This window comes from Zonotrichia leucophrys, chromosome 1, assembly GCF_028769735.1.
Source record: "Zonotrichia leucophrys gambelii isolate GWCS_2022_RI chromosome 1, RI_Zleu_2.0, whole genome shotgun sequence".
NCBI lineage: Eukaryota > Metazoa > Chordata > Aves > Passeriformes > Passerellidae > Zonotrichia > Zonotrichia leucophrys.
This window is the reverse complement of record NC_088169.1, coordinates 60,298,182-60,312,839: the sequence shown is the minus strand read 5'-3', so window position 1 is coordinate 60,312,839 and position 14,658 is coordinate 60,298,182. Positions and strand designations below refer to the sequence as shown.

The window sequence follows — 14,658 nt, the reverse complement described above, 5'->3', positions numbered from 1 at the left end:
TCTTTTGGGTTTTGGGTTTTCTTTTAATTTTCTTTCTTCCCTTTAAATGAGCTGTCGTTTCCTTTCTTCAGTAAGCAGTTGTCCAAGCAGTTATTAAAGAGGGATTGGATTTGTTCTGGTTGAAGCAGGAGAGTTGTGACTTTTTTAATTACTGAAGTAGAGGACCTTTGTACAAGTGGCTTGTGCTCCCAGAAGCCATCTGTTGTACCTCAGGAAATTTTTTATGATGTCCAGCTGACACAAGAGGCATGGAACTGTTGATGCAATTCATTGCAGAAAAGTCTACTGATGACAGAAGTTATGCAGTGATTCTGAAGACTGCAGACATACTTGGAGACTTCTAGAGAAAACTGGATATTATTTGAAGTACTTGACCTAGGTTTCTGCCATACCTAATGCAGGGAAGTGAAAGTGTAGTTCATGAGTAAATTAGATAGCTTGGTGCCGGTGTGTTGGTTGTGCTTTCACTGAGAAGACCAGAGAAAACACAGTATTCATAATATAAATTTTGTTTTGGGATTATTCTCTACTTCTTACTGGTCAGTTAAGCCAAGAAGCAATTAAAATGTAGAAGTTAGCACTTTCACTGCTAACATTGTCATGAACTTTTCAATTCACCTCATGTATGAAATGTTTATACATTTAGTGTTTAGTTAGAATAAGTGATGGGAGAATGAGTTTAGTACCTCTTTCACTGTACTTGTTACTTTGTTAGAACTGGATGTTGTAACAAGGATGGCGCAGGCTGTAGAACAATTTTATATTATCCCATAATAACTTGTATTTTGCTAAGCTGTACTGATGCAGAACTTCTAATAGGTCCCTCATAGACAGATTTAAAAAGGAGAACATAGTTTAATATGCTTTTATAGCAACACTAGTATTAAAATATTCTATGCCATGTACACCACAGATAAAAAAGGTTTGTACAAGCTTAATTTAGCAGTGGTATTCTAGTCTATCACAGTGACTAGCTAATTTTAGTATTGCTTGTGTCTCAGGTATTTTATTACTGAGATCAGATATTTATAAAGTCAGGAAAAGATTAAACTCCTAATGCTGATATTTGATTAGGAGTATAGAACAAAGCATTTCTGAAATTCTTCTGTTTTCTTCTGTTTTAATTTTTGAATCAGGATTCAAATATCTGTATTTTTAATACATTTATAAACATCTCTGACATGTAAGTCTGTTTTTCAAGTTCTCCATACCAGCCTAGCTCACTAATGGGAGAAAAACAATTAAGACTACAACATCCTAAAATATCTCCCCACAAGTTTATGTTCATCACTGTCAATGTGCCATACTGAGATGAAAGTGTCTAGGTCCTTGTCTGAAAAGTCTAGTATTTGAATGAAAGGCCTGTGGAGAAAAAGTGAGACATTTTTAAATAGAAAGATTCTCACTCCAATCTCTTGCCAAAAAAAAAGGATAAAATAAATCAGGCAGTAAAGTTCCAGGATATACAGCAAGTTGATAATTGTTTTTTAAAATTCTTTTTATTTGCTTTGCTCCATTTGCATCTGTGGTGGGCTAACTCTGGCTGGATGCCGTGCCCACCAAATATATTCTTTCACTTCCCTCCTCTGCTGGGAAGAGAAAATATAATGAAATGCCTATAGAACAAGATAAAGGCAGAGAGAGATCACTCACCAATTACTGTCACAGGCAAAACAGACTTGACTTGAAGAACTTGGTTTAATTTATAGCAAATCAAATCAGAGTAGGAAGATGAGAAATAAACACAGATCTTAAAACACCTTCCCCCTACTCCTCCCTTATTCCCAAGTTCAACTTCACTCCTGCCTTTCTCTACCTCCTCCCCTTCAGCAGCACAAGAGGATGGGGAAAGGGAGCTGTGATCAGTTCTTCACACGTTGTTTCTGCCACCACTTTCTCCTCAGGGGGAGGACTCCTCACCAACTTCCCCTGCTCCAGCATGGGGGCCCTCCCATAGGAGACATCCTCCGTGAGCTTCTCTATTGTGAGTCCTTCCCACCGGCTGCAGTTCTGCAGGAACTGCTCCAGCCTGAGGCCCTTCCATAGGGTCACACATTGTGCCAACAAACCTGCTCCAGTGTGGGCTCCTCTCCCCACAGGGCCACAAGTCCTGCCAGGAGCCTGCCCCAGTGTGGACTTCTCACAGCCAGAGATCACAGCCTCCTTTCGCATATGCCTGCTCTGGCTTGGGGTCCTCCACCTCGGTGGCTTTTTTAATCAATTACACCAGTTTCTCTGAGTGGTTTTCTGGTATTAAAAGTTCTTCATTTCTCTTATTTTAGCTTATAGAATCCTATAATATTTTTGGCTGGAAAGCACCTAAAAGATATTCTGGTCCCCTGCTGCTGTGGGAAGGGACACCTTCCACTAGGCCATGTTTCTCAAAGCCCCATCCAACCTGACCTTGAGCACTTCAGGAATGGGGCATCCACAACTTCTCTGGGCAGCCTATGCCAGTGACTCACTACCTTGTAATAATGAATTTCTTCCTAATACCTGATCTAAATCTGCTCTTTTTCTGTTTAAAGCAATTCCCCCTTGTCCTATCACTGCATGCCCTTCCAGTCCCTCTCCATCTCTCTTATAACCCCTTCTAGGTACTGGAAGGTGTTATAAGGTCTCCTTAGAGTTTTCTCCAGGCTGAGCAACTCTCTCAGTCTGTCTTCACAGGAGAGGTGCTCCAGCCCTCTGACTGATCATCTTTGAAGCCCTCCTATGGACTCAATCCAGCAGGTCCATGTCTTTATGTTGAGAACCCCAGAGCTGGATGCAGCACTGCAGATGGGGTCTCACCAGAGCAGAGCAGAGGGACAGAATTCCCTCCCTCACCTTGCACTACTTGCAGTGCAGCCCAGGACACATTTGGCTTGCTGGGCTGCAAGTGGACATTGCCAGGTCATGCCCAGTTTCTCACTTTCCAGCGCTCCCAAGTCCTTGTCAGAGCTGCTCTCATTCTGTTCATCCTCCAGCCTGTGCTGATTCAAGTGGTTACCCCAACCCAGGTGCAGGACAATGCACACAGCCTTGTTGAACCTCATGAAACTCCCGTGGCCCCACTTCTCCACCTGTCTAGGGCCCTCCAGACAGCATTCCACCCCACAAGCATGTTAGCTGTATCAGTCAGCTCAGTATCATCTGCAAACTTTCTGAGAGTGCTCTCAGTCCTGCTGTGTCATTGATGAAGATAATAAACAGTCCTGGTCTGTACTGACATTTGTCACACATCTCCATTGGGACCTTGAGCCATTGACCACTACCCTCTAGATGCAACCATCCAACCATTTAATTCCTCATTCAGAATAATCAATCCAGCACAGTAACACAGCTTTAATTTCTGCTAAGGATAGTAATGAAAGTCTGATAAATATTTGGGGTTTTTAAATGTACATAGCACATTTCAACTAGTATTTTTCCCTAAGGAAAAAAATAATTGCGGGTCTTAAGCGAATTTCTGTGTCTACTAAAATCCATCATGACCTAAAATAGTTTTTTTTTTTAACTAAGCAGTATATTATCTGCTTCTCTCTATTAAACATTAAGAGTCAGAATTCTTAAATTAATTGTGTGGGTGAATTATATGAATGTGTGTCTTAGTATCAGATCTTCATGGTTTACAGAAAGCAAATTTTAAGAATACAGAATAGTATTAATTATATTCTCCAGTGATTACACCATCTTGTTGTGTGTATAATGAAAGTAATTCTTTAAACCAATGATGTTGTTTAGTGTTAAATAATTGTCACATCCTTTTTTTTTGTTTAAACCAAGTTTAGTGTCAGTAATTTCACTCTGACTTGAAATGATGTCCTGGAAATGAAAAGTAAAGATTACTTCAGAACTTGTCTGTCAATCAAAGTTAGAATTGTTTATTTTAGAAGTACGTAATGATGTGCTGTTACTTAATAGATAGTAACTAAAAGAAATGTTATTGGTCTGTTTCTTTACAGAAATTTCCATCTGAAGGACTTGCAAATGTTGTTCGAAACGTGTTTGACTTTGACTCCTACAACAATGAAGTGCGTGAAATTTTATACAAAACTTTGCACAAGTATGGGATACCTATTGGAGCAAAACCAACCAATGTACAGCTGGCTAAGGAGTAAGAATAACATAAGATATATATTAAGAAGACATATTTCTCATGATCACTTTATAAGTGTGTTATCTTGCTGCCAATTGATTTTAAAACAACCTGGAATTCTTGGAAGTCAATCCTCCACTGGTTCAAATTTATAATCTTCCAAATAATTTACAATGATATAAGTTACTTCATGAGTATTTGCTTATTATTAATATTTAATCTATAAAATCGATGTACATATTAATAGCTTGTAAGGTAAACAGGTATATCTTAATAAAGGGAAATACTTGTTTCTTCTCCTGTGTTTTTAATTCAATTGCAATACACTTCTGTCCTGTTACTTATCACCTAAGTCTGCAGAAAAAAAGTTGTCTTCAGTGGTAGCTGGCTTTTGTCTTTGATGTTTACAGAGGGCTCTACAAAAGCATTTCTTGTGAATGGAGCAGTGCATTCTTCTGAATGGAGCTGTAAGCTTGAAAAACAGCTTTTGTATGTGTCTGTAAATCACTGTCATTCTTTAATTATATTATTAGTTGATATATTACACCATATACTTCTTTTGCAGAGGTTGGAATCCAACCAGCTACATTAGGTAGTAATGCCCTCCTGTCTTCAAGCCACCCCCCAGTTTCTGAAGGGGCCTTACCAGAAAGCTGGAGAGATACTTTTTACAAGGGCCTTTATTGACAGAACAAGGGGGAATGGCTTTAAACTGAAAGAGAGTAGGTATGTTTAGGTGAGATATTAGGAAGAAATTCTTTACTGTGAGGCTTGTGAGGCACTGGAACAGGTTGCTCAGAAAAGTTGTGGATGCCCCCTCCCTCCAAGTGTTCAAGGCCACGTTGGGCAGGGCTTTGAGCAACCTGGTCTAGTGCAAGGTGTCCCTTCCCATGGCAGGGGCTGTTGAAAGCAGAGGATCATTAGGGTCTTTTACAACACAAACTATTCTATGATTCTGTGAAACAAATGTAATACACTCTTCCAAAATTCACAGAAAACAGGCTTAAGTAGATCATATTCAAAAATAATTAGAAAACTTACTCTGTCTTGAGCTTTAATACATAATTTATTTATGAAGAAACAAATATTTCCCTTTCACGGAGAAAGCTTTATGGATATATGGAAAACTGAGTTTGCCACATGACATACATATTTTATACTTGCTAAGGAGGGACTGATTTTTATGGCATGTTGTATTGATAGTGATTCTGGTGTGGGTGAGTGAGCACTGGAACAAATTGCCCAGAGAGGTTGTGGAGTGTCTCTTACTGGAGATATTCAAGAACCTTTGGAGCAGCCCTGTGCCTCTGGGTGACCCTGCTTGAGCAGGGAGGTTGGAGCAGATGACCACTGTGGTCCTTTCCAGCCTTACACATTCTGTGGTGTTGTGTCCCTGTGTAGGTTTCTCCTCCTGCAGCACCACTGTTATCATAGCTAATATCCTACATTTAATTATTAAAAAAGATTGGCAGGGTAGTGCCTGTGGTGTACCTTTTAATTTTGATGACAGGACTATTACATGCCTGGGGAACCAGTACTTGAGCAGTGACAAAGTCTGTCAAATTGACAGAACACACTTGAAACTCTTGCTATAATTTCTTTGCTGAACATCCCTTATTAATTTCTATTTTAACTAATTACAATGTTTGTTATAGTTTTTGAGAAATTTTGTCTTTGTATAATTTTAGAAGTATTAGGTGTGGGAGAGGGTTCTTTAGTAATGAGACAGTTGGAGGTTTCGGAAACATAACAGAAAGATTGCTGTAATTGGGGACTGCTCAGTCTAGAAGTGAGAAGAGAAAAGAAAAATGTAATTATATTGAATTAAAGATAATCAGCTGATCATTTTGAATTCATCACTGAGGTTTTCTAGGAGAGGTTACACCAAGGATGACAGACAAGATCTCCACAAGATGCTTATCAAAAACTTCACTAGACCTGCAGCTGTGAGCACGTAATTTTTACACTGAACACCCAGGGGAGGAGAAAATACAGGAGCAGTTCACACACAGCTGATAAGAACTACTTTTTCTTAGATCTCACTGTGCTGGGCTGAGCACTTGGCTTTGATGGTCTGTCCAACTTACCTGTCTTGGTCTCAATCCCTCACTCTCATCCACTACAGCTGGCATTTCAGGTTCTTACCCCTGCGTTGTAAGACAACCTTGATTTTGGTCATGAGATTCACTCCTATGTAAGCCACAGGTAGATCACCTTGAATTACAGCCACATCTTTCATGTTTTGGCACTGTTGATTTTGCTTTGAGGTTAAAGAACATTGAGGTAGTCTCTCCAAATCTGTTCCAGCCCATATTGCAATCTCCCATGATGGACAGACACATTGAGGTAATTTGGTATATTTTGTTTGGTCTGCTGCAGAAAAGATACTGGAGTACTGCCCTCTCTATTGTTTTCCATGAATCTGAGAATAGGATAATGGTGTTAATTTAGTCCAGCCCACCTCCTTCAGAAAAGATGCAGGTTATTCTAAAACCTTAGCTCATTTTTTCGTGGTTCATGCCTGAAGACCTTCAGAGATGAAGTTCTATAACCTCCCAAGGCAAGTCAGTCTTGTTTCTAAATAACCTCAGCACTAGAAAGTCACTTCTCAATCTTCCCTGTTTTTAAGGCCTCTGTTTGGTTTTATTTTTCTTTTATGCTTCTTGTCTTCATTTGATGTGTGTCCATCCTTAAGTATTGGCTGTGAAACTGGTCAAGTTCATTTTTGCTGGAGCCAAGTACAGTAGTATGAGAGTACAGAATAGAAATGTGTTGACATTTTAAAAGCTCAGAATGTTTGCATTTCATGCCATATTTAACTCATCTCTGGTTTTCTAAACATAAATCTCCACATCCTTTTTGCAAAACTCTCCATAGCACTTATCCCATCTTCACTTTATGTGATCAACTTTCTTCACACTTACATTTTTCTTACTGTATTGGGTTTTTTCAGATTGGTTTTATGACATGTCAATATCACTTTCTATTTTAAGCTAGTTTTTCCTACCTGCTTCTAGACTCTCACAAGCTGGCAATCTGAAGGTGTGGTTTCTAGGTGTGATTTCTATGTTGTTCCAGCAACAACAGCATATCCTCACAGATGTCTTTTGTGCCCCAGTCTTTTTTTAGTAGACTTTAAAGACTTACTAGCTATTATAATAAGTTGCACAGCAGTTCTATTAAGTAACATGAAAACTGGGATAGTATTCCAAACCAATTCTTCCTGAGGCTGTTAATCATACAACAGCAAAATTGTTGTATAAGAATACAAATTCAGTACAATTAAATTTTGTGATACAGAAGCATTTCCAGGAGGTTCTGGGGAGGAAAATTGTTATAGTGAAATGCTGACTCCTTTACACAGGTGCTCTCTGGCATGCCTTGAATCGAATTATTTGTGAATTCCTATAATGAGCTTTGGAGAAGTCTGTCACCTATTACTGAATCGAATAGAAAACTTGCATAAATCAGAATTATTTAAATTGCTGCTGCAATATAACTGCTGTAAATATAGGAAGAAAAAAACATAAGACACAGAAGCAACACAGGGTCTCAATAGAAGAATTATTTAAGTATGTGTCCAGCTGAAATTGCTGAAATCCAAGGAAAATTGAACAGATGCTTGTGGTGACCCTTAGAGGAATTTTAGATTAAATTCTGGAAATTATATACCTAGTCTTGGAAGGAAAGATTAGATGGTATATAATGACCATTTACAGACTGATTCTTGCACTAGTTGTTTTTTAAAGAGAGAAATTAATTTGTTGATGTTAATTTATTTATTAGCAAAATGAATATCATGTATTAGACCTGTAAAGGAAAGCTTTGCTTGGTCTATTTGCTTTCTTCAGTTGTCACTTTTTTTCCAGGTAGGATAACCATTCTTCAAGGTACTGACATGTTCAGTATTTTTAGGTGTTAAAATACTGTCTGTCTCTCCTGGTACCACCTGTCCACTATTTTATGATTTTTATCAGTATTGTATGTAAAGCAGATGGATTGTCTATGATGGTTTGCCAAGACATAGTAGGTAAAATGAATTATTCATGGTACTAACTCATTTTCTTTCTTTATGTGTACAATAACATTTTGTTTTTCCCATTGACATCTGTTATGTCATATTTTTCTAAATTCATGTTAATCTGCCATTTCAGTGCACAGTTCAGACCATCTGCAATTTCTAGGTAAAACAGCCTTTAATCCTAATTCTGACATTTATCCTTGATGAAATTGCCATTCCATATTTTTCCTCCTGTCACTATTCCCTTCCAGGTGCTTCCTATAAATTCAATATTTGTTTTATATGAACTGGGTTTTTTATATGTAATGTAAATATGTACATTTTACTAGCTTTGTTTTTCTCTTGAGACTTTCATGTGGCTTTTTTCCCCCTGGTAATCTGTAGTTAATTATTGCGTATGTCTCCTATCATACATGTCTGTTGTCAACCCTGTGTGTTGCAGGGCCAGCTGAGGAAGGGAAATTGTCAGGGAACAGGAGTTTTAACATACAACTGTTCTGAATGTCTGTTTCAGAATATCTACTGAATGTCTTCAAATCAAAATATGTTTGGATAAATTATGGAGAACTGGTTGGCAAGGAATTTTCCTGATTTCAAGCTGTAGCTTACTTGAGTCCAAAAAGGTTACGTGGGATGGAAATCTTTTCAGCTAGATGGAGCACAGGCTGTTACTGGAGGCCTTGAATAATACATTCTGTGCCAGCACTGAGCTGGTTTACAAGATCATATATTAAGCAGCTTTGTTGTATGTCATAGTTCATCTCCACAGCTGTACTAATATGATGTCTGGCAGTGAAGAATTTGCTTTCAGTGGAGCTGCACTTTACAACATTCATATCCATCTTGTAGTATGTTCTCTGAAAGTTAAACAAAAAAATTTATAAACAGCTTCTGTTGACTTTTTAACACAGTTGTTTGGTGATTTAGGTTGGTTTTTTTGGTTTTGTTTTTCTTTTTTTAAATATCCTAAAATGAATTTATTTTTTTAAATCAAAAATATAAAATGGAAAGAAATTGTGTTCTATAGGTGTCACTGTGAAAAGTTTTCTAGCAGCACAAGAGAATTATGTTTTGACAGATCATTTTCCCTTTGATGGCTGTGCATGCAGAAATTCAGGCTAAACAGTAATTTCTTGTAGAATTGCCCCATCAACTGTAGGTCTCGTGCAATCACTTTTCTGAACCCTGCCTATATATACATTTCATGGACAGCAGTAATCATGTAGAAAACCAGGATGTAAAATGAAGGGTGAATAAACAGAAAAACAATTTTGAATTTTCCTTAAGCAACAGGCTTTGACACATCCATAATCGAAGAACTGATCAGGAATAATTCTCTAGAAATTGCTCTTAAATCTTGGATTTCTTACAAGATTAATGTAGTCTGCCTGTAGTTTTTCTGTTCTACAAACCCTTTCCAGCTTTTGAAAAAGACAAAAATCATGGATTGCTCTGTACACCCCAGCTTAGAGACCAGTGAAGTTTTAGTACCATTCTTACTCAGCCACTGCACTTTTTATACCTATCAGATCTGTTTGCCTTACAGATTTTTGCCAGTGTTGACATTTCCATTGTTTTCTATCTGCCTTTTATGTAAATGCTATTTGGTTAATTAATTTGAATACAGCAATTTGGCAGGAACATCTAGTGAAGTTTTGCTAGTTCTGTCACTTCAGGTTATTTTCAAAATTTGCTTGTTATAAGTCCTGGGAAAAGAAGGTAATTTCCTTACTTCCATGTGTATCATATGTATCTGCTAGGGGAAGGCTGTTAAGATGTATACGCATTTTTAGTGTGAATATGTTGTTTCAGTTGTTCTGCACCCTCACTCCCTCCTGAAACTCATTCAGCAGACTGATTGTAAGACCTTAATGCCACCAGCTTCTTCAATACTCTTAGTCTTTCTTAGACCAGATTTACATGAGAGAGCAGTGGGACAGCAAAGAAAAAATAATTGTCAGGCCCAGAAAGAATGAGATCCCTATTACTCTTGACAAAGAGCTTTGTATTGTGAACTCTGCTTTCTGTATTGTTCTGAAATTCAGATCTACATTTTCCTCCTCTTTGCTATTTATGATGACCAGCTCTGCTGCCTCAGAGAAACTAAATCATTCAGAAACAGGGAAGAGAACAAAACCTCAAAAATCTAGGAGAAACTAGAAATCAGTTTTCCTGAGGGAAGAGAGGAACTATTAGCAAAGAAAATCTCCAGAAAGCTGAAAGAGAGTAGAAATGTTTATTTGGGAATGCCATCTGTAATTCTGTTGCTATAAAAAGCAGGGTGTTTGGTTTGAGGTGGTTATTAACATATGTTTTGTTTCAAATTTTAATAGCTATTCATGATCATTACTAAGGTTCTTGATTTCTAGGATATTGTCCATGGGAGTAAACTGTAAGGAATTAAAAGTAAAGTCCAAATCCTTGTGAGGGCTGATGTTCCACTGAGCTAATGGGAAGTAACTATTCCTGATTATTGGCATATCAGAGATTATGCTATTCAGAGTCATAGAGCAAAAAGAAGTGTCCAAGGTTTTTTTGCACACAAGACAGCTTGTGGCTCAAGACATAAACAATGCTTTGCCAACAAATCATTTGGAAAACCAAATGGAAGCCTGAAGTAAAATTCTATTTCATGGATATCTAAACTGACATTTAGTCTAGTGGCTTGACCATTTGCCTGTTTTTCTGGTTGCATGAATAAACATATCTAAGAATTTTGCATATGTTGAAATACTGCATCATTAATGTTTTTTCCTAATGGTGTTGAATGTTGCCATGCAAAAGCACAGCCTCATGTACTTGAGGGTTTTTGGTTTTGGATTTTTTTTTAATCTGGCTCAATTTCTCTTCTTCGTTTGGGAACAATTTTGGCTATACTAGCTAGGTGTAAGAATGGAAAAATGCGGAATGAAGTGAGGAAAAATGCAAAATTAATCACTCTGCAAACACTTTTATCTATTGATATTTTTAGTCAGGCAACAAACAGGCCATGAAGATTCTCCTGGTTCTTTGACTAAGAGAGGGAATTAATGAGATACTCTGTCTTCATGACATGCCCCAGTGGCACATTGCTGGCAGCTGGCCATTTATTTATCTGTGAGTGCCAGTGATCAATAGCATCCAAACCATTTTCTGTTTGCAAAACAGTGTCTTTGGCTGTCTGACTGCCTTGGCAGATGGTCCAAACACAGAGTGGTGATGGAGGCTGAGTGAATGCCTGCGACTTCTGGCTTCTCATTGTTTGAGGTTTGGTATCAATTAAGAATTTATATATCATTAAGAAATGTTAAGACATCTTTCCTGAATGAGTAGCAAAAATTAAGGGATATCTCTATTCATCCCCTGACTTTTCCCATAAGTTCTTAGGGGAAAAATAAAACTAAAATTCTCTAAGTTTTATATATAGTCCAAGTGATATTTTAATGTGGGAAATTTTTTTTATTTGGGATCCCTTCTTATTCTGAAAATAATATAGAGAAGAAATTAAACAATACTCTAATATCTAAAAGTGCCAGATTGGTTGGTGAGGAGAGGGAAAATAATTGTAAGAGTAGGAACAAGCATCATCAGATAGGACAGAAGGGACTAAGCAGATACTTTTAACAAACAGTCTAAGAGAACTTCCTTAAAATAGACTTTGAAGATATTTATAGAAACTGGGAGAAGGAATGTCTTCTGTTCTCCTGCCAAGTCCTGTAGCTGTGCAATAATGTGCAACAGCATGTAACACAGAATGCTGTTTTGATAGGAGCTCTCTTTAGGAGTGATTGGTCACAAAAAGAAAAAGCCAGAAGTGATGAGTTCATTAGCTTGAAGGTATCTGTGCCAATTAACGAAGTCAAACTGCTTTCAGTGGCTGTAAATCACTTCAGGGGAAAGAAAGAGAAATTGCACTGTCTGTATTTTGCTGTGATGCTAGATTGTCACACATCAGCATTTTCTTTTCCTGTATAAATCAGTTTTGCTGTGGTCCACATATTTATTCCTTAGATAAAAGATACAGAAATGAGGAAATTAAACCAAGGAAAGCAAATGTGGCTTTTGAAGATGTCTCTGTCCTTTCTGTAGATTGTACTGGCCAGAAGGCAATGAGATGTCTATATTCCTTTGCCTTTTTTCATGTGAGCGGTGGTAAAATAAACAGAAATAATTTTTCTTTTGTGGTTAATGGGCAACAGAGCTTACTGTGGTTTTTCTGCTGGTCTTTCAGAAGAGTGAGCTACTGACAGAAGTTCCTTTAAGGGGTGCTGGCACAACCTGATCCAAATAAAGCAAAGCAAGAGTTGGTTTGGATATAGCTCACATAATTCAGACTGGAGAACTTTTCCTTTTGAGGCCATATTATACATTGCTTCTTCTTTTATGATACTGCTTAGATTGTGTCTATATTAGTAGTCCAGAAGACTAACATTTTTGTGATTTAAAATGTAAAAAGGAATAAAATATTTTAGCAAGAAAACACTTTGTGCAAGAGAGTCTACAGATATATTTTGTTGGAAAAATGCGGTTGTCTAAATTATTTATTCCATATCACTTACTGGTGAATAAATGTAAAAATTCATTTGTTCCTACATTATTTGACAGACTGCCATTACCAGATCATAAGTTTATGGGCTACTGGAAAGTCGATCAGCCAGGAAATGCACAAAAGAAAATGCTGTGTCCATCAGAAACTCAAAAAATAGAAGTAAAGGTTTGTCTTTTAAATTATTTTTTATTTATATAATACTGGTTTTATTTACTGGGTTGTGACAAGTCTAAAATGTGATTAATTTTTTCAGGAAGAAGAGTGTGTACAAGGCATGGTCCTTGTTGCTTGTTCTTGGAGTTTTTACACTGACTAGAAAAATTACCATTTTCATATACCTAGCTGTCACAGTCTAAAATGTGCTTGAAAACCAGGAAGCTTGGCCAGAAGTTCTTGGAAAAAAGTATTTATAAAGATATTGAAAATACCTTATCTAAAGAAACTTTGTAGCTGTCTTGGATGTTTGGGGGTGGCCAGTTACAGGCCCCAGATCTCAATTTTTGGCCATATTCAGTGGCTGAAAAGAAGGCTGCTTTCTGTTCCTGTTTTGCTTGCAGCTGAAGTCTTACAGGTCTTTGGCACTGGCAAGTTTGAATCTGAACCTTTGGTACCATTTGATCTGCAGCCAAAGTTTCTAAGTCCTTTTCAGCTCTGAATTCTTGGCTTAACTTCAGTAATTATTACTCCAGTGAGTAAGGAAAAACCTGTACTGCTAATATGCTGTATGGGTGAGATTTAAACTTTATATAACAAGAAATTGCCATATAATTTCTTTGAAACAGAAATATTCTGGTATTTTCCTTGTATAAACTGTGTTTCATCAGTACATGCTGTCTCCTCATGCTACTAAGTGATAATGGTTCCAAACCATGAAAAGACTAAAGAGGAGAGGCACGAGGTTTCTATACCGTAAAGGAAATGGTAGTGTGGACATTCAGAGAGTTTATATAAAAGGCATTTCTTATTCCCTTTAATTTGTTTGGTAATAAATATAAAATTATTTACTGGTTTTTTATTGTTAATAGTTTTACAGCATTAAGAAGACTTCTGTATTTTCATAAAGAATGGGGAGTGGAATATTTTAGGAAGCCCTCATGGTTATTATTTGTTTTAGGGCCCTGTGTACTTAAATATTCAAGGCTTTCCACTGGAACGACATGAAGCCAGGTCCATCAGTTTCACAGAAGAACTTGCTTTTTGGACATTGCCTTTGGATGAAATTAACTTGGTTTGTGATGTCACAGTAACAAAAGGTACAGTAAGAAAAGCTACTGACTTTTGTAATGATCTGGAGCATTACAAAGAGGTGATATGTCCTGAAGATGAGGATGTCCTGGGCTGTTGACTTCTTAAGTCCTTGCCAATAGCCAGTGACAGAATATTATAGGGCAATATGAGGGGTTTCAAGTGTGGTAACAACACTCCAGTGCATTTACATTAGTGTGTGTATTTTTAGATATGCTTGCGGTAGAGTATAGGAATAATACTAGGAATTGTAATATGAGAATTAAAATATAGAGTATGGGAGTGAAGTGTAGGAATAATAACTTACCTTTTTCCACGTTTTTTTGTTTTTAATAGTAGGTGAAATACAAAAATAATCCACTGACATTGGTGCAAAATTTCACTGAGTCAGTGTGGTCATTGTAAGGATATGCACCTTTCTCAAGCTAAGAGAAAGATGTGTAATTAAAGTAGAACACAGCCACAAATCTGCAAGTTTGTTAAGTTTGTGTGTTCAACCCTGCGCTACTTGACAAAAACAATTCTTTGACTTTTCCTCTCTCAATTCAGTTTTAACAGAAATCTTTTGACTTGGAGAGTGCTGTGCTTTTTTCATCTGTGCTTATACTGATTCCTTCTACTGGACCAAACCTGCCTTAGCTGCCTCTATAGCTTATGTCCCAGCGGGAATTGCACCCTTGGGAATATTCATAAATGTTTTTAGGGTTCATCATTAAGCATGTCATGATGCCTTAAGTTTTTAGCTTTTAATGATTTTCAGATCCTGTACTGCATTAGTGTATA

General features: G+C 37.3%; 1 protein-coding gene across 1 annotated transcript in view; it reads left to right on the top strand.

The window, feature by feature from the left end:
- Nucleotides 1-14,658, top strand: part of VWA8 (von Willebrand factor A domain containing 8) — a 183,367-nt gene that overhangs the window by 106,966 nt on the left and 61,743 nt on the right. Inside the window, exons 26-28 of the mRNA XM_064714194.1 lie at nt 3,948-4,099; nt 12,687-12,795; nt 13,745-13,883. Of these exons, the coding sequence (XP_064570264.1) occupies nt 3,948-4,099; nt 12,687-12,795; nt 13,745-13,883 (400 nt within the window). The remainder of the gene's footprint in view (nt 1-3,947; nt 4,100-12,686; nt 12,796-13,744; nt 13,884-14,658) is intronic.